This window comes from Scardinius erythrophthalmus, assembly GCF_964197995.2.
Source record: "Scardinius erythrophthalmus genome assembly, chromosome: 12".
Lineage (NCBI taxonomy): Eukaryota > Metazoa > Chordata > Actinopteri > Cypriniformes > Leuciscidae > Scardinius > Scardinius erythrophthalmus.
In genome coordinates, this window is record NC_138232.1 from 22,220,599 (window position 1) to 22,240,630 (window position 20,032).

At 43.6% G+C, this 20,032-nt stretch overlaps 1 protein-coding gene across 1 annotated transcript; it reads right to left on the reverse strand.

Moving 5' to 3' along the window:
* Positions 1 to 12,566: 12,566 nt before the first annotated feature.
* LOC308699610 (paraneoplastic antigen Ma2-like) lies at positions 12,567 to 13,730 on the reverse strand (the record flags this gene model as incomplete). Its single annotated transcript, XM_081380507.1, has 1 exon — positions 12,567 to 13,730. The coding sequence occupies one exon, from the start codon at positions 13,728 to 13,730 to the stop codon at positions 12,567 to 12,569; it is 1,164 nt and encodes a 387-aa protein (XP_081236633.1).
* Between the last annotated feature and the right edge of the window lie 6,302 nt (positions 13,731 to 20,032).

The window sequence follows — 20,032 nt, forward strand, 5'->3', positions numbered from 1 at the left end:
GTCTGTTGATTTGCGACGGCCTATTGTTGCAGACACTTCGCTTTATTTATTTATTTAGCCTTTTTATATGGTTGTGATGAGCAGTGGCGTGCACAGACCTCCTCAGGGGCAGGGGCGGAAGGACCAAAAAGGGCACTTTAAAAAAAAAAAACATTTATTTTTAAAATAAATCACCTGTATTTAAAGCAGCACCCGTCTGTCTGTTGTGTTTTATATATTTTAATGACTTCCTCACAATTATTTGGAATATCTCACTCGATGGAGAGCAGCAGTCGGTCAGAGAGCCTCTCTCGGAAATGATGATAATATAACTAAATATTATTTACTTTACCAAACAAAACAGAGAATCAAGTCGGTAATTATGAGGAATTCATGTTTAGTTATGTTGATGTTATAAATTGTAGGCCTATGTATTCAATAAAGTGTTAGCTATCATGAAATCAGTAACACTTTACAATAAGGTTTCATTAGTTAAATTTGTTAACATGAACTAATAATGAACTACACTTCTACACAATTTATTAATCTTAATTAATATTAATTTCAGCCTTTACTAAAACATTATTAAAATCAAAAGTTGTATTTGTTAACATTAGTTAATGCACTGACTGTGACATAACATGAACAAACAATTAAAAGTTGTATTATTATTAACTAAGATTAACAAATAGGCCTATACAGTAGCCTAACAAATGTTTAGTTTAGTTTCAGACACAGTTGAGCTAACAAACAACAGCACAGTCTGAAACAGGTGTAGGCTGAAGCTCTTGCTTATAATGCCTACCTTTTTAAAACATCTCATATTTTAATAAAAAATAAAAATAATTATTGTCTTACATCATTATAATGTTGACAAACAAATATAAACAGAATACAAAAACATTAGTATTTCCTATGCAATACCATTGCACAATCCAAATACAACAAAAGCAGCTTGTTCATTTAACATTCTTTAAATGGTTTCATATAGTTTCAGTCAGGGACGGACTGGGGCTAAAAAACAGCCCTGGACTTTATCCCAAATAGGCCCATCATCCGGCCTTTCGCCTCTAGCCGTGTGCGACAGACACTAGCCAGGATGTCCTGATACTATATGCCACAATACTGTAGCCTATCAGACAAGCAAGTAACATCTCAAAACAAATGATGATTGGGGTTGTGATAATTAATGAAGCCTCAGCCTTCAAATAAAAACAATTTTTTTTACAATGCCATAAATAATGAAATGTCACTGGCTACAGTAACCTCAAATTACACAAACTTGTAATTATAAAACATATAGTTACTATATACCAGGTTCAACCTTTTTGTGTGCGAGGGCTACCTCAAGGGATAAAATAATCTAGAAGGAATTTTTATTTGTTATACTCCAATATTTATTATACATTACATGGTGAAACTTTTTTACTTTTCACCATCATATGGGAAATAATAAAATATCTTGATATTCTGGTTCAGACTTACAAGCGTTTTAAAAAAAAAAACAATTCCTGAAAAATTATGAAAATATTTATTGATTTTTTTTGTTGATTTTCTATAAACCTATTGTATGTGTTATCAAAAACAGGAGCCCAAACATTTAGTATAAATATAAAAAAAAAAAATATATATATATATATATGAAAAAAATACATAAAATAATAACTTCTAAACAAAACATTACTGCATTAGGCCTAATACATTTATACATGACTATATTAATATAACAGCATTTTAAATATGAATACAGGCACATTTCTGCCAAAAAAGTTTGTTTTACTAAAGTTAATTCATAAGTTTTGGTGTGAAATGTCTTCTAGCTAGTTTGTTCTCGGAACAATGTTTCGCCTATTTTTTTTTTTTTTGCGTCAATATGTTGAGAATATCAGCGCTGTTTCATCTGGCTTTTTACAAGCTTAAATCACATAGTAATTGTGGGTTTATAATAGAGATAGATAGTTCTGCGCTGAATTTAAATGTTTCTCAGTGGATCGCGCAGCACAGATTGTCAGTCCGTCCCTGGGTGACGGCCAGTCTGGGTTAATTGGGGACTATCTATATGGCTGCAGTCTGCCGATAGACAGATCAGATCAGCACTAATGAATGAGAAAAAGATTAGTTTAGGACGAGAAAAGATCCGCGTGCGCGCATTTTAAGAGTTGGAACTATGTGTTTATCTACTATTCAATTCATTTATTTATTTTGACAATACTTGTTAATAAGCACATCATAATAATCTTTGTGAAGGTTTTTCAGATGTAAGAAGGGCAAAGCAGCTTCATAAAATGCATGTCTACATTACAATTTAGAGTGATCTGTTATCAGGGGTGACTATGTCCAAGTTCTCTTACGAGAGGTTCTCTCGTATTGCGTAAGTAGCTTACGCTGCGGGAAAGTCTTCTTTCTCGAGATACTGAAGCCAAAAATTATCCTTAATTTTTAATAATCTTGTCAACGCAGTGCGGCAGCCTGCAGACCTAGGGCAGGCTTACTAGCGTGCCCATTGGCTGCCCTGCGGCAACTGCAGCAGCCTATCGCTGAGCCCTTGGCGTGACGTCACATCCAATGAGTGCGCTTGGCGCGCTTCACGCGTCACAGCCCGCCAAAAGGGGCGTGGCTTAGCGTATATAAGCGAGGCTCAGGGGCTGTTTCACTGATTTCTGTGTCTTCAGCGAAGCTCTCCGCATCGCTGGACTCTGAGGAAGCCGCCGTCGAATCAAGCGACCAGCACGCCGAGGATCTCAAGCCGCTTGTCCACCAGCGTCCGATCAATTTTTGTTCCGACGCGACGCCTGTGACGTTTTCGCTGCTTGGAGGAATGTGCTTTAAATATGAAACCATAGCAACACCCATACACAAATTCTCGCCACCGAGTTTCCATTGGCTGCTGCCCCGCATTTTGATGCTCTCATTTGCATAAAATATCCACCGAGATACTTTTTTACAGCGCCGCTGTTGACCAAATCGATGCAACGCGACCCATCATGCTTTGCGGGGCGTTTTTGCTGCCTGACGTAGTTCCATAGATAGATTTCCGATGACGTCACATTTCTCCCGCAACTCCTTACGGCGCCATCTTGTGTGTCAAGTGGGTCAAGCGTTTGTGTTACGGAGCATGATAATATCCTGAATCGGCATTATTCTGAACATGAAAATCATACGATTATTCTCCGTTTGGCTGGAGTTAATGTTCAGTGTTGCTCTTGTGAACATTTAGAGGTTTTGTGCTCTGGAGATGTGACACTTTATCTAATCATTTCCAAGATGGGCTAGCTAAATGCGCTAACGTTAGCTCTCATCGGCTGTCAAATCGCTGTACCCAGGCGGCTACTATCGACACAGCCCTTGAGAGGTGCTGGCTGGGCAGAAGCACACTCTGACGATTGTCCACCTTCATCACTTTCTCTGTGGCCACATCAGCTGGTCGAGCCAGAGGCAGAGGCTAACGTTACACCTGGAGCACATCGCTCCGTGCCTCTGCTCTCCATCTCTCTCCTACACTAAATTAGTTCGGAGCGTTGTGTTGTTGTAGTTTTTTACCCAGATGGTGTTGTCTTGACACTGAGTCTAAATGTACCGTATAATAAAGGCTGTGCAGATATCAGCCGCCTGGCTACAGCGATGTGAACCACCAATGCAGGGCTCCAGACTAACATTTCCACGAGGGAGAGAGAGCAAGACAGCGCTTAGTTTGGAGACGATGAATCCTTGTTTACACTTTCGCCTGGCTCCGAAGAGAGAGAGAGTGTAGCGCGCGCGCGACCGGCTCTCTCTCTCTGCTCGTTCTTTCAGTTAAACATGCGCCCAGTTCATCTACATTACTCACCGATCAAATAAGACTTTGGCGGGACAAAAATTCACTTTGGCGGGCGCTAAAACAAGTTCAATGCAGGAGAATTCATGCGTGAATTTAACTGAGTAGTACATGACCATGCACTCGCACAAATGCGACCATATAAAATTTTAACTCGCACATTCTAACAAAATAATTGTATGCTTTCAGAGACTTTCTTCCTCTTAATTCGTCAAAAGTGTACGCACTAACGGTGTGGATGAGATACTTGGCAATGTCTATTTCCTGAATATCGGGGTACGCCGCAGGATTAGCCTACATAACCAGTCCTCTTTCGACATTGTGTAAGGATCCTTTCCATCGATATAACTCAATTTCTCATCATATCTTGCCTGGCAAACATCGTCTAATGTGTCCCTGTAAATAACCTTCACCTTGTCGCCAGGTTTGGAGGAATTTGTCATCGTTATCTCAACACAAAAGAGTCAAAAATACTTTATATTAACTGGCTTTCTATTAATGCACACCCTTTCCTCGGGCGGCTGCGAACAGTGTGAGGATTTGCCGATGTCGACCCTGCGGGCTCGACTCGCCATGTATGATGATCCTTCTCCGGCTGCCTCTTCCGGGCCGCGTAAGAAGAAACGCCGCTCTCAAAGGCCTCTCGAGCCGGTTATGACAGCTGAGCGCTCGCCGGAGACCCTCCCGCGAGCCTCGCTATCTCCTTCTCCCCTCCACTTCCCGACGCGCAGTGGCAGGCTTCGCCCGCACTGCCGTCGCCTCAGGGGATGAAGCAGACAGCGCTGCTATCATAGACAGCTGCTTAAGGCCTCATTATACTTCTGCGTCGGACCTACGCCGGAGCCTATACGCCGTAGGCAACGTGTTGGTTTTAATTTATACTTCTGTGTCGTTGTCCGCGTTGACGCGCACCTAGGGAGCATGTGAAACCCCGAGGGAGGGGTTCTGGCAGACCAATCACCGCGCTTGTGTCCGCGTAGAATTGACGCGTTGTTACATTTTTGGAGAGGTGCACGTCAGGGTACGCCGTAGGGTACGCGCGCTACACAAAGCCTACGACGTAGCTACGGCGGCAGTTCGACGCAGAAGTATAAAACAGGCTTTACTCCCCTCTGTCAAGTCGCGCAAACGGCGCCGCTCACAAGGGATGTCAGAAACGGACGGTCTAGGGCTATAGCTTCCTTTACGTTACAAGAAAGCTACCCCCCCGGATGACGCACGCCCCTTCCTGCGCTCTCCCCCTCTGTTCGAGCCGTGCAAACGCGCCGCTCACAAGGGATGTCAGAAGTAGACGGTCACGGGCTGGCTTTCTTTACGTTATAAGAAAGCTACCCCGCGGCTCGGCCGCGCGCGTCACTCACCGGCCACCTCCGTTTCTCACACATTTCTCAGTCCCCTCCTAAGCTCAGGCGACTAGAAATATCTATATTGCAGTAAACGAGCCTGTTTTTATACACGCACGCCTGCAAACAAACGATGTCACAGCACATGATGACATCTTCCCGCTCTCTCTCCCTTTGTTCGAGCCGCGCAACTGCGGCGTTCTCAAGGGATATCAGAGCGGACGTCACGAGCACCGGCGAAAAGAGGAAGATAGAGTGTTTTCGTCCCGCCTAGGCTGGACTACCTCCAATTCCCGCATATTTCTCAGTCGTCTCTAAGTTCAGGTGGCTGGAAATACTAATACAGCAGTAAACAAGCCTGTTTTAATACACGCGCGCCTGCAAACAGACGCCGAAACGAAACACGATGCTCAGTCATATAGTCGCACTAACTGAAAGCTTAAGTGTGCCCCTGTGGCTCAGTGGCAGAACATTAGGCTTTCGCGCGTGTTCGACCCGTGTTCGAATTTGGCTTTGGCAGCAGTTTAATATTTTTTTCTGCTGGCTTCTCCGAGCTCGCGGCCAGCTTTCTTACATACAGAAAGCGAACCCGCATCTCACACCCTCCCGCTCACAGGATGGTGCTTGAGTATTTATGAGCGTCTAAACATATGAGCCATCAAAGCATTTCGCTTATCAGTTTCCTATAACGCCGATGGTGTTATAAGTGTAGAAAATGCTCTCTCTGCCACTCAGTTACCCCGGGTTGCAGATCCTAAAGCTTACAAACATTCCGGCTCTGGCCAAAGGTGTCATAAGTGTAGAAAATGTGCCCACTCCCATGTGCTCACTGCTACACACAAACACGGTCCCCTTGGTAACGCGCATACAGCGCTCCCTCATAAAGCGGACACACGCCGCTCGAGTACTAAGTGTAGTAAATGTGCCCACAACTCTGCGCTCACACCTACCCGCTGCTCGCTCTGCCACTCAGTTACCCCGGGTTGCAGATCCTCTAAAGCTCACAAACATCCGGCTCTGGCCGAAGGCAGGGGCGCAGATAGAATTTTTTAACTGGGTTGGGACCAAGCTGTCAGCAAATGATTTAAACTCAATTCGTTATGTAGCGCCCCCTACCTGTCTTCCTTGTAACTAAGTAGGACAGCGCTCCAGATTCATGAACTAAATGCCTACAGGTGTTGAAGTTAGGCCCCTCGGAAGTCACAATGTATACTTTTCTTTTGGAAAGTTACGCAGAATTAAATCTATATGCACCTTAACTAACCAAGTCAACCGAAACACTTTTGAAAGAATAAAACACTTGTAGAAGTACCATAAAAATTAAAGGATTTAATTGGAATAGAGTTATTAAATGTAAACTAGCTCAAAAAATGAATTTCAACATGTAAAGTATTCACACAATCACATTGCCATTAAATCTGACACAATTTAAACACCGAAGGGCAATATCTCAGGTGCCAGACCTACTGAAAGTAGTCTCTATGTCAAATACACTCAGTATAGGTTGACCCAATGACCTCAAAGGTATGAATACATACAATAACTCACACAGATTATACAAAATATACTCTGAATATTCACATCCTATTTTCAGTGCACTGAATAATACTAAATGAACCAATATTTAATGTTGTGGGCCCACACACACACACCAGTCATACACACAAACCACCCCGTTGCAGGCCTGAATCGTGGCTCGTGTTCGTGGTGGCCGGGAAACTGAAAAATGGCCCCTTCACTCTCCTGAGCACAAAACAAATCAAACCAAGATACCTCAATTCCACTTGCAACCACACAGCAATTCCGGAATACTGTAGCAGGCCTCGCGCAGCTCCTCGTCCTCTCTCTCCCTCGTCAGCCGACGAAACCGCACCTCCCGCGCCGCCAGAGGAACCCCAAATAACGCGGGTATTTGGGGCGCTATCTGGTCCTCAAGATCTCCCTCGTTGTGGAGGAAACAACTGCGTTAACAGTCTTTAGTCTTGTCGTTATGACTGTGGCTTTAACTTATAGTTCAGATGCGCCGATATGCGCATTGATAATTAAACAGCCTGTATTCGCGCCTGAACGGCAGATTAACAACTGACAGACCGTAAAACACTCGCGGCGATCTCAAAAAAATAAACACAAATGAATTATACATGCTTCACTCCCGATCTCCATTACAGTTCAAGATTTTTAAACTTGTAAATCAATCAAATCACTCTCTTACCGCAAGTCCGTCTCTCACATTCCCCTTTCTCTAACTGAACTCCCGCCTTGTCAAAATCTTCTCCCCCTCTCTCGAGCAACCACTCACGTTACACAAAACACCAGTGAGGGCGGGACTTATTCACATAAACCAATAAAATAATGAAACACCTAACTTGTTGGTTTGTCACATTTTCAAATGTAAATCTCAATCAAACTTGAAATAGGAACGAGCGTACTTAAAGGAACACACCTTTAAACGTACTATACTGAGATGTATATTTAATTCACATTTTAGCTCTGGATTAGAACAAAATAAAAACTAATAAATTGAGATAACCCATTAACTGAATAATTCTATTCTACTGGGTTACATGCTCCCCCTTCTAAACATCTCATGACCCCATGAGATTACTTCTCAGCACTTTAATGGTAACTTTAGGCTCAGTATAAGAGTTTACTTTACTACAACGAGCACACTGTGCCATAGGGTGACACCACATAGTGTTACAGGGTTTCGTTTCTGACTCTTCCCCACCCTCTACATTTATGACCATCCCTCTATGAACCAGAGTTAAGGGTCGGTTAGTGGGCTGGCCCAGATTATCATAACTCAACTTGACTACTGGTCTTATGTCTCTTTTTGGGCGGGAATGGACAGTCTCTACTACCTCTTTAGCAGCAATAACTACTTCAGGCTCTCCCCCTTCTAAACCAGGATCTCCCATCTCATCTGAACTCCGATCAGAGAGCTCTCCAGGTCCTTCTTCAGTGAATATAGGCTCTGCCATTTCGACAAGGGGTCTATCCAATTCACCTCCAAGGCTAACAGTTTCCTCCTCCACTGTAGATTCCTCCCGTGTAACACACTCTGTCCTGGGCTGTCTCTCCACCCTATCCGAGTAGTAATACCACAGGTCATCCTCTTCACTTTCAGAGTGGTTCCTCAACTCACTTCCTGTCAGGGCCACATTCCTTTCTCCCAATCCTCTTCTCCGTTTTCTCTCCACAGATCTTGTCCTGGTCTCCGGCGGAGCAGAAACTTCCGTTAGTTCTCCCGGATCTGCCAACCTCACCTGGTCCCCAACTGGTAAGAGATGGTCTCTGTGTAAAGTTCTTACACCTCCCATGCCGGATTCGGGTTTCAGGCGATACACCGTTAAGTTCTCTAGCTTTTCAACCACCAGGTAAGGAACAGAATTCCACTTGTCTCCAAGTTTGTTCTTTCCAGTCACGGCCAGATTTCTTATCAGCACACGATCTCCCACTGTCAGACTCTGGTGTTTCACTCGCTTGTCGTACAACCGTTTGTTCCTTTGTTGACTTTTCTGGGCAGTTTCGGTGGCTAACTGATATGCTCTCTCTAACTCTGATTTCATTTTTTCCACATACTGTCGATGGCTACCCGCTTCCTTTCCATCAGGCGAAGTCCCGAAACACACATCCACTGGCAGACGAGCCTCTCTTCCGAACAGAAGATAATATGGGGAAAACCCAGTTGCTTCGTTCTTAGTACAGTTGTAAGCGTGAACTAATCTGTAAATGTGTTGACTCCATCTGTTCTTCTCTGCAGGATTCAGCGTACCAAGCATGGAAAGAAGTGTTCTGTTGAACCTTTCGGGCTGTGGGTCTCCTTGTGGATGATAGGGAGACGTTCTGAATTTTCGGATTCCCAGCATGCTTAGTAGCTCTTTTATGAGACCACTCTCAAAATCTCGACCCTGATCTGAATGGATGCGAGAGGGTAAGCCATAGTGCACAAAGAATTTGTCACACAGTATCTTAGCCACAGTCAGAGCTTTCTGGTCTTTGGTGGTAAACGCTTGAGCATAGCGTGTGAAGTGGTCTGTTATGATTAGCACATTACCAATACCTTTTGAGTCAGGCTCAATTGACAGGAAGTCGATGCACACTAAGTCGAATGGCCCACTGCTGGTTATGTGATTCAATGGTGCAACTCTCTTGGGTAATGTTTTTCTCGTTACACAACGGCCACAATCCTTAACATACTGCTCTATGTATGCAGACATTCTTGGCCAATAGAAGCGATCTTTCAGGAGTTCCGTAGTTTTCTCTACTCCCAAATGGCCAGAGTCGTCGTGCAAAGAGTGCAACACAGTAGACCAGTACTTTCCGGGTAAGACGAGTTGTGTCTTTTCTCTACCACAGGAACTTTTGGTGACTCGGTATAAAAGTTGGCTCTTTATCTTTAACTTGTCTCCCTGCCGCTGTAACAGAGCAATGGTAGCATCAGAACTCCTAGCAGCTGTAAGTATTCTTCCTGACTCCACTTCTTGCTTTACTACACCAACTACGGGGTCATCCTCTTGAGCTTTCCTCAACTCTGCATTAGTCAGCTGTTCCATTTGACCAAGACCCAAAGCTGTGGGACAAGAGAACGCATCGGGAATACTCTGAGGTAAAACACCTAAGTGATCTACCAGTCTGGATGATGAACCTCCACATTCAGCAACCACTGCTAACTGACAGATGGCTCTTACTCCTGACTTGGGTATTTCCTTCCATTCAGAGCAAGCAGTCGATTCACAGGGGTAGCGCGACAATACATCCGCGTCGATGTTGTGACTTCCTGGTTTGTATTGCAAGCTGAAGTTATAGGTAGCTAATGCAGCTAACCAACGATGACCCGTCGCACTCAGCTTGGCACTTGACAACACATAGGTAAGAGGATTGTTGTCGGTCTTCACCACAAACTGGGCTCTATATAGATAATCGTGAAACTTGTCCACAACCGCCCACTTGAGCGCCAAGAACTCTAGCTGATGAATGGGGTAACGCTGCTCGGAGGCACTTAGTTTCCGGCTTGCATAGGCTACGGGCCTCAGTCCTCCAGAATGCTCCTGATTCAAAACGGCACCCAGTCCACTCAGACTGGCGTCTACATGCAGTACATATGATTTGGCAGGATCAGCGAAAGCAAGTACTGGGGCATGTGTGAGACAGTAAATGATTTTATGGAAAGCTGTTGTACAGGTGTCATCCCAACGCTCTCCAAATTGCTCAGATACTCTGAAGTATTTCTTGCCATCGCTTGACTTTCTGTTTTGCCCAGATGTTGGTGGGTAACCTTTGGTGAGCTCCGTCAAAGGCCTTACAATGGCAGAGTAATCCTTTATGAATCGCCGGTAAAATCCACAAAACCCCAGGAACGACCTCAACGTCTTTAGGTCAGTGGGCCTTTTCCAGTGTGTTACGGCGTCAATCTTGGCTGGGTCTGGTGATACGCCAGCAGCTGACACAATGTGCCCCACATACCGTACTTGAGGCTGGCAAAACTGGCACTTGTCAATTGACACTTTCAGGCCACACTCTCTCAGACGATCCAGGACTTTTAACAGCCTCTCTTCATGTTCTTCAAGTGTGCGCCCGAACACAATGATGTCGTCAAGGTACACTATAACTTGGAGGAGATGCATGTCACCTACAGCTTTCTCCATTAGCCGCTGGAATGTGGCTGGAGCTCCAGTAATTCCTTGAGGCATGCGTTCGAACTGGAAGAATCCCAGGGGACAGATGAACGCTGTCTTCTCTTTATCTTCCTCCGCCATGGCTATTTGATAGTATCCACTGCGGAGGTCCAGTACAGAAAACCATTTACTACCAGCCAAACTGTCCAGGGCATCGTCGATCCTGGGAGTGGTGTACTGATCAGGGATGGTACGAGCATTTAGCGTTCGATAATCGATGCACATTCTGATTGCCCCACTCTTCTTCCGCGCTACAACAATGGGCGATGCGTACGGACTCCTTGACTCCTTAATTATTCCCGCTGCTAACAGGTCTTTGATGTGACGTCTTACATCCTCGATATCTGCAGGAGCGATGCGTATGGAGCGTTCTCTGAATGGTTTTGGGTCTTTCAATCTGATGGGATGCTCAACCCCACGAGCTAATCCAACATCCCATTCCTCAACAGAAAACACATCACCTCTGGTTGCCAACTTTTGACGCAGTCTCTGTTCCCAGGCCTCAGGAATGGATGACTCACCAAAATTAAACAAGCTCGGGTCTATTGTTTGGGAGCTCTGTTCTTCAGAACTTGCGGTGAGTGTGTCAGTCGGATATACATTGGCAATTACTGTTCCTGCAGGAATGGAGATATTTTTGGATGTTTCATTATGGACCAGCACTTGGATGTTTTATCCTTCTACTGCGGATGACGGGAGTACCACTGGGGTTATGAATGTTCCAGCTGGAAGACTAGCGTCCTCGGGCGTGTCTACCACAAAGATCTCTTTTCTTAAAGGCTTGTCAGTCTCCAGTTTACAGACAGCACACACTTCTCCCCTTGGTGGAACTATGCAATCACCAGGTCCTAACCATCGGACTTTTCCTTCAGGTGAATCAGGAAGAGTTTCAGTCTTTTGCTGCTGTGGCAGATGGATTGCAGGGTGTCGAGTCTGGATTCTCAAAGCACATGCAACATTGGATCCTTCTGTATCCTGGCTAAGAGCAGCAAGGCGTGTGAAGAAACTGGCATTGGTACCAATAATGACTGGCAGCTGGGAAGGACCTTGGGGTTCAGGACATACAAGAGCCAGGATGGACAGCGACTCCTCCACACCAGTGACAGAGGCGGGAAAGGTGACATCCACTATAATATAGCCCTTATAAGGATAACTGGAGGAACTGAGGCCCCATATGGATAATCCAGTCAAGGGGTGAATGGGCACATCAGGCAGGTTCTTGGAATACCAGCTTTCAAACACAATCGTCACTTGTGATCCGCTGTCTAACAGTGCTTGACATACACGGCCATTAAGCTTCACTTTTACAGTGGATGCCGGTCCTACTAGCCCTTTAGGAAGATGGCTGGATTCATGGATGGTGGTCTGGCTCTTTTTGGAGAAACAGGCTTGGTTTTGAGTAGTTCTATTGTCAGCTGTCTCATGCTTTCCACCCTTGGCCTGCCGCAAAGAACGAATCAGCTTCTGAATCACTTGATCCGAATTTGGTGGAGCTTGACACTTGGTGGCAATATGGCCATCTTCTCCACACTTGTAGCAGAAGTAGTCATCTCTTGTTCGGGCTGACTGATATCTTAACGCAGCGGGAACAGACTGGCATGGTTTTGGCCGCTGCTCTAGCACATGAGGTGAGTATTGAGTAGAACTGACACTCAGAACTGCCATCAGTTTTTTCAGTTGTTTTCTTGAGTGGTTTTTCTTTGGTTTTAATCACTAATGATGAAGTAGAAACATCTTGGCCCTCAACCCCGCTTATTGGGTTCTCAATTCTTGAAGCTCTGCCTTGAGTTCCTGGATAACAGACACACTGGCTCTTTCATCTTTGTGGAATAGTATGGCCTTAGCTTTTGCGGACATTCTGTGGCGAGCGGCTTCACTCTCCTCTGCCTCACGTATTTCCTTCAGCAGACTTAGAAAAGAAGGTGGGTGATTTTTTCTTTCTCTCAGCCTCAGTTGGAGCAACATCATGTCAGAATTCACAGCCCCTCTAATCAGCTGTTCCACTCGTACTTTATCGACCATACTGAGGGTCAGTCCATCTCGTTCCACGACTTTGCTGAGGGTCTTCTCCATCCTTCTCAGGAATTCAGATAAAGCCTCCCCGGTGCCCTGGCGCATAAGACGAAACTTAAAGTATAATTCCTCACCAGACTCAGATGATCCAAGGGTGCTCTCCAACGCTTCTAGATACTGTGAGGCACTAGCTTCAGGATCAGAGAATCTGACAGCTCTTACAATATCCATTGCAGGTCCCTTGAGGCTTTCCACAATTCTGCGTCGTTTTTCTTTTTCGGAGCAGTCACACTCAGTTATCAGCAGCCTGGCTTGATCAATCCAATTTTCCATATTCTCCTCACCCATGGGGGTTGGAACTACGGCTGAAAATGTGCGCAGGCGTCGGTATGTGTTGCTGTCACTTGAGTGCTTTACTGTCTTTTCCAGGACCTCACCCATGGCGCGTATGATTGACTCAGGGGAACTGTCAGTGGTACTGTGTGGAGAAATCAAAGCTTGTACCTCGCTGAGAGACTTTCCTTCTTCCATCAGGAACTTTGCAAACTTTTCTGTAAACCCTGCAGAAGCTGTGTCGGATGCAGATTCAGTGGTCTGGATTACTATGACTGACCAGGGCTCTTCCTTTTCTCCCCTTGACACTTCAGGAGGTATGCACTTTGGGTCAATGGCTTGTCTGCACTCACACAACACCAGCAAGTAATGTGAAGTGGGTCCTTCTCTCGTGTCCCTTACACGAACTCTTCCTAGAGCTTTTACTGCTTCCATCACCTCTTCAATTTCGGCCACTTCTGTGTGAACAGGTACGTTTAACAGCATTAAAGCATGAGTCTCATCAATGCTAGCATCTTTGCACCAGTTGGCCAACTCTGCTTGGCGACTGTGGTCTTTTGTTAGAGCCATAATAACACTTGATACTCTTTTCAGTTACTTATAATGCAATTAATTCTTCTTTTTCTTCTTTCAGCAACTATACTGTGACTTGCCAGAGGGAGATCCCGGACGAGCCCCCACGTTATGTAGCGCCCCCTACCTGTCTTTCTTGTAACTAAGTAGGACAGCGCTCCAGATTCATGAACTAAATGCCTACAGGTGTTGAAGTTAGGCCCCTCGGAAGTCACAATGTATACTTTTCTTTTGGAAAGTTATGCAGAATTAAATCTATATGCACCTTAACTAACCAAGTCAACCGAAACACTTTTGAAAGAATAAAACACTTGTAGAAGTACCATAAAAATTAAAGGATTTAATTGGAATAGAGTTATTAAATGTAAACTAGCTCAAAAAATGAATTTCAACATGTAAAGTATTCACACAATCACATTGCCATTAAATCTGACACAATTTAAACACCGAAGGGCAATATCTCAGGTGCCAGACCTACTGAAAGTAGTCTCTATGTCAAATACACTCAGTATAGGTTGACCCAATGACCTCAAAGGTATGAATACATACAATAACTCACACAGATTATACAAAATATACTCTGAATATTCACATCCTATTTTCAGTGCACTGAATAATACTAAATGAACCAATATTTAATGTTGTGGGCCCACACACACACACCAGTCATACACACAAACCACCCCGTTGCAGGCCTGAATCGTGGCTCGTGTTCGTGGTGGCCGGGAAACTGAAAAATGGCCCCTTCACTCTCCTGAGCACAAAACAAATCAAACCAAGATACCTCAATTCCACTTGCAACCACACAGCAATTCCGGAATCCTGTAGCAGGCCTCGCGCAACTCCTCGTCCTCTCTCTCCCTCATCAGCCGACGAAACCGCACCTCCCGCGCCGCCAGAGGAACCCCAAATAACGCGGGTATTTGGGGCGCTATCTGGTCCTCAAGATCTCCCTCGTTGTGGAGGAAACAACTGCGTTAACAGTCTTTAGTCTTGTCGTTATGACTGTGGCTTTAACTTATAGTTCAGATGCGCCGATATGCGCATTGATAATTAAACAGCCTGTATTCGCGCCTGAACGGCAGATTAACAACACTGACAGACCGTAAAACACTCGCGGCGATCTCAAAAAAATAAACACAAATGAATTATACGTGCTTCACTCCCGATCTCCATTACAGTTCAAGATTTTTAAACTTGTAAATCAATCAAATCACTCTCTTACCGCAAGTCCGTCTCTCACATTCCCCTTTCTCTAACTGAACTCCCGCCTTGTCAAAATCTTCTCCCCCTCTCTCGAGCAACCACTCACGTTACACAAAACACCAGTGAGGGCGGGACTTATTCACATAAACCAATAAAATAATGAAACACCTAACTTGTTGGTTTGTCACATTTTCAAATGTAAATCTCAATCAAACTTGAAATAGGAACGAGCGTACTTAAAGGAACACACCTTTAAACGTACTATACTGAGATGTATATTTAATTCACATTTTAGCTCTGGATTAGAACAAAATAAAAACTAATAAATTGAGATAACCCATTAACTGAATAATTCTATTCTACTGGGTTACAGTTATTTTCGTAATTTGGGCTTTAACTAGTGCTCAAGTAGTAACTTTGCATAATTTGGGCTAATGATTTGCATTAAAAAGCCATTGGGGGATTGTTATTTGAAATCATGGATAAACAACAATGACCAAAGGTAAACAAAAGCCTACCTGATCACCACTAGCAATGCATGATCAGACTGTTATTTGACTAGTATGCCAATCACCCACCAAAACTTCATGTCTTTAGCAAAGTATGTTTTTTTTAAACATTTGCTTATCTCAGTAGCCTGACTTCGTCATACTCATATTTTAGTCAGAATGTGAGTCTGATACTGCTCCATAGGGCTTGGGCGTCGTGACGTCATACTTGGCGTGGCGGCCATGTTGATGGCCTCGCGAATGTAAACATACAGCAAGTCAACGGGGAGAAGCAGAGTTGGGAGAAAGAAAAAAAATGTTAAAATCCCGAAAAGGATGTGGAATTTACGGGGATACGTTAAATAGGGAAACCAGGGACCAGTAAGTTATGTGGACAAATTTTCCTGTAAAATATCCCGTATTTTAATAACTTACTATCATAACATTAATGTTAGCCCTTCCACCGGACCTGTCAGTCTCTGTACTGTTGTCCTGTTGCTACCCCCTTGCCCTTCCAGAAAAACAGATGTTTTCAAAGCATCGTTTTGCTTACTTGAAGGCAACCTTAGCGTGATATTGGCCTTTTTTTAGATAACAGCGTGGTTGTTGTGAGAGCACGATTTCATGCCAATCTGTATGCAAAGTCACGTTAGACCTAGCTTCACAACTCGCATAGTTAATGCTGCAGTTTTGCAGAGGGATAGCAACAGAAAGATGAATGTTGAAATTGTAATTTTTCGGGATATTTTATAGGTAAATACTAAAACGGGAAGACAGCGGGAAAAGAGCTCAAATACGTGATAAACCCGGAAAAAACGGGAGGGTTGACAGCTACTAACTACACTTTTTTTTGCCGATTTTGTCCACATACTGGTCCCTTGCTTCCCTATTTAACGTATCCCCGTAAATTCCACATCCTTTTCGGGATTTTAACATCTTTTTTCTTTCTCCCAACTCTGCTTCTCCCCGTTGACTTGCTGTATGTTTACATTCGCGAGGCCATCAACATGGCCGCCACGCCAAGTATGACGTCACGACGCCCAAGCCCTATAGAGCATCACAGTCCCGCCCACAGCCGGTTCCGGAAGTAAAAATTCAATACAATTTCTCCATTGACAGTTGTGATATAAGCCATAAAAACGTAACCATACGTGGTAGACTTAAAACCAGCTACGGCTGTACTAAGCGATTGTATATGCTCATATAACCGCCAAAAGTTCATGGGGCACTAACCTTGTTTTGAGATAAATGCCTTTTATTCGCGATGTCTTGGAGAAGTACTTCATTACCCACAATCCTAAACAATCCCACAATCCCACAGTGATGCATCTGATTGGTGGAGCTCGTGTAAACCCCGCGAAAGTTCGTGAAGACTCAAGATAAATAAAAAAAATAAAAAAAACTGTGTTGCGTTGTTTTGCACGGTATCACTGATGTGACATTTGAACCGAGGAGTCTTCATATATGGTATGAGTCATATCAAGCATTTTATGATGCCACTGTCAAAATAATATTTAGCTTAGGCATACCCAGAGCCATAGAGAGCTCTTCATGCATTTACTGAACATTTGTGTAATAATTCATGGCAAGTTAATAAACTGAATATGATGCACTTTCTGGTTTGCTGACCTTCACTTTTTAATTTTCACTTGTTGTTATTAAGAAAATACATTAAATGTTATTAAAATTAAGGATGAACTATAACTTCATGAATAAAATGAGCATGGACCACAAGTGGGAAATTGTTGAGGCATTTGTCAGCAACCTGCCCGTGGGCCGCTGAAACTGATGAGCAGAACACCGCGCGGACTGCCAGATCTGCACCCGTGAGCCGCGGACCGCCAGCCATGCTTTCCAGTCTATTTACACAATTACTACTGAAAGAACTGCTATAAACGGCACAAGAAAAAGTTCGCGTGGCTGTCGTCAGATTTTAAAGTCGCTCTAAAGTCTCTTTCGCGGTTGTGGCTTCAGTCGACTTCAGTGAGGCACGGTGGTTTATGGGATGAGTAGTTCCTTCGCTCGGAAATGAAAATATGTACACAGTCTTGTACCTTTGACTTTTTTTGGATTTCCTCGTCGTTTTTTCACTCGAAATGATATGTTGTATGCCTATGAGTTCAGCCGTAGCTGGTTATCCTCAGACATGCTCTAAAACTCTTTAGATACGGATTTTCGAAAACGTCAATGGGAGAAATGAATGGGAAATTTACTTCCGGCACCAAAGCGTTCTCGGGCTGTGGGCGGGACTGTGATGCTCTATGGCACGAGGGCTGATGACGACACAGCTGTTCCACGATTGGCCGGATTCACTGCATGACAACGATCACATGTGTTGCGTGTTTATTCAAACACCTTTAGTTCCTCTAAAGCGCACAAATCAGTTTTTTATAACAGTAAACACTCTTGTCATGTAGTTGCAATGTTATATTGTGTCATGTTTATCAAAATAAAACTGATTAAAAAACATAGACTCCACTTCATTGATAGTAGCTTATGTTGAACTTTATTCTTGTTCAAACAGTGCAGCCGCTCTTGAGAAGCTGCGCTGGCTGAGTTCTCCGGCTACTCTCGAATCGCTCTCTCGGTACTTTGATGGCATACGTCACAGTCACGTGGTGTCGGCGCTGTATCAAGTCGGACAAAATTTCTAACCGGCATGCACTGCTTCAAGTCAGCCGCCGATCGGTCTGCGCAGAGCTGCATGAAGTCGAACAAGCCTGGACACTTTCTGGTTCCCGTGGTGACCGCTCACGTGGTGTTCGCATACTTTACCACAGCTAAAGTGAAATAAATGCAATATTTGCCAAATAATACACAGATGTTTCAGAGACATTTTCATTCAGTAGCCTACTTTATGTAGGCTACTGCTTCAAACAGCGTCTGTTTTGAATACAGTTCAACATAAGCTACTATTAATGAGTGGAGTCTACGTTTTTTAATCAGTTTTAATTTGATAAACATGACACAATATAACATAGCAACGACATGAAAAGAGTGTTTACTGTTATAAAAAACAGATTTGAGAGCTTTAGAGGAACTAAAAGTATTCGATAAACACGAAACACATGTGATCGTTGTCATGCAGTGAATCCGGCCAATCGTGGAACAGCTGTGTCGTCATCAGCCCTCGTGCAGCCGCTCTTGAGAAGCTGCGCTGGCTGAGTTCTCCTGCTACTCTTGAATCGCTCTCACGGTACTTTGATGGCATACGTCACAGTCACGTGGTGTCGGCGCTGTATCAAGTCGGACAAAATTTCTAACCGGCATGCACTGCTTTAAGTCAGCCGCCGATCGGTCTGCGCAGAGCTGCATAAAGTCGAACAAGCCTATGGATTTCTCGGCGACGTCATCACTGCTTGCGCACGCAACCAGGAGGCAAAAGACCCGCGGTCTTGTACTGGAGTAAAGGGTTTAGGCTAGTAGCATAGTGGTGGTGTTGTCGCTAAGTAAAAATACCAAGGAGTTGTTGCGTAATTTATTTACATGCAGGCCTATCTGTTGTGCTTTATCTGCTCATTTAAATTATACATGTTGCAAGTAATTCCAAATCTAGGCAATTGGAAGAGTGGGACAGAAGGAGGAAGTTGTATGTTACTATATTCTTTCTATTCATAATTTGACGAGCTGCACATGACCACATAGCACGTAGTTGTATGCATCAAGGGATTTGTACGTTCTAATCATTTCTCTTGTATACACACTTGCTTGAATAAGATAATTATGGCTATATATCAGGCCATACAATCAACATCCACAATCCAAAGATCGTCATGTATTGCGTAGGGATCCGGCAAGATCTCACCATTGCTGAGAGTAAGTTTTATTTATTCTTTTTGTGGCGTAGTTTTTCACCTATATTTAACAGCGCTTCGTCAGAAGTACAAATACAACAGCCGTTTTTTAAATCCTATCCAATGGTTGAAAGGAAAGGAGTAAACACGGTCACTAGTAGGTTGTGACGGCTGTCAATCAAAATGTGGAGCGGTGTATTCGTTCCATGTGTTTCCTGTCAGAAAACAAATATATAATTTCATAGATATCCACATAAAGACTAGATGTCTTAAGGCGGAGTCACTTCCCGCATCACCGGCTGCCATCTTACCACAGTGAAGCTGTGAATTAAGGTGAGTGATCAGCACGCACACAAATACTCATATCTCGCTGAAATCTTGACAGATTTGCAAACGGTTTGGTTTCTTACAAACGTTATTAAAGTGGCTATAATTCTTTCATATGGAAGTCCATTGTTATAATTATTCATATGTATGCAGTATCATAACTACAAACCGTTTAAAAATAGGTAGAAAGATGGCCGCCGTGTGCGGACGTCGACTTCCATTGGCCAGCAGCGCACATGAGACAACTAGCCTTTATTATATGATATCTATGGATAAAAAAAAAATATTTTAATATTTTTTTCTAAAAAATATGAACGTTTTTGGTTTAATATATTCTAAATATATAAGACTGTCAATGATCTAATTTCATGTTTTATATTTTATTTGTTCATTGTTTATTTTGTTGGGTTTTAGTTGGAGTTGGTCAGAACTGTTTAAAATAATAATAATAATAATAATAAATTATATATGCATGATGCCTGCT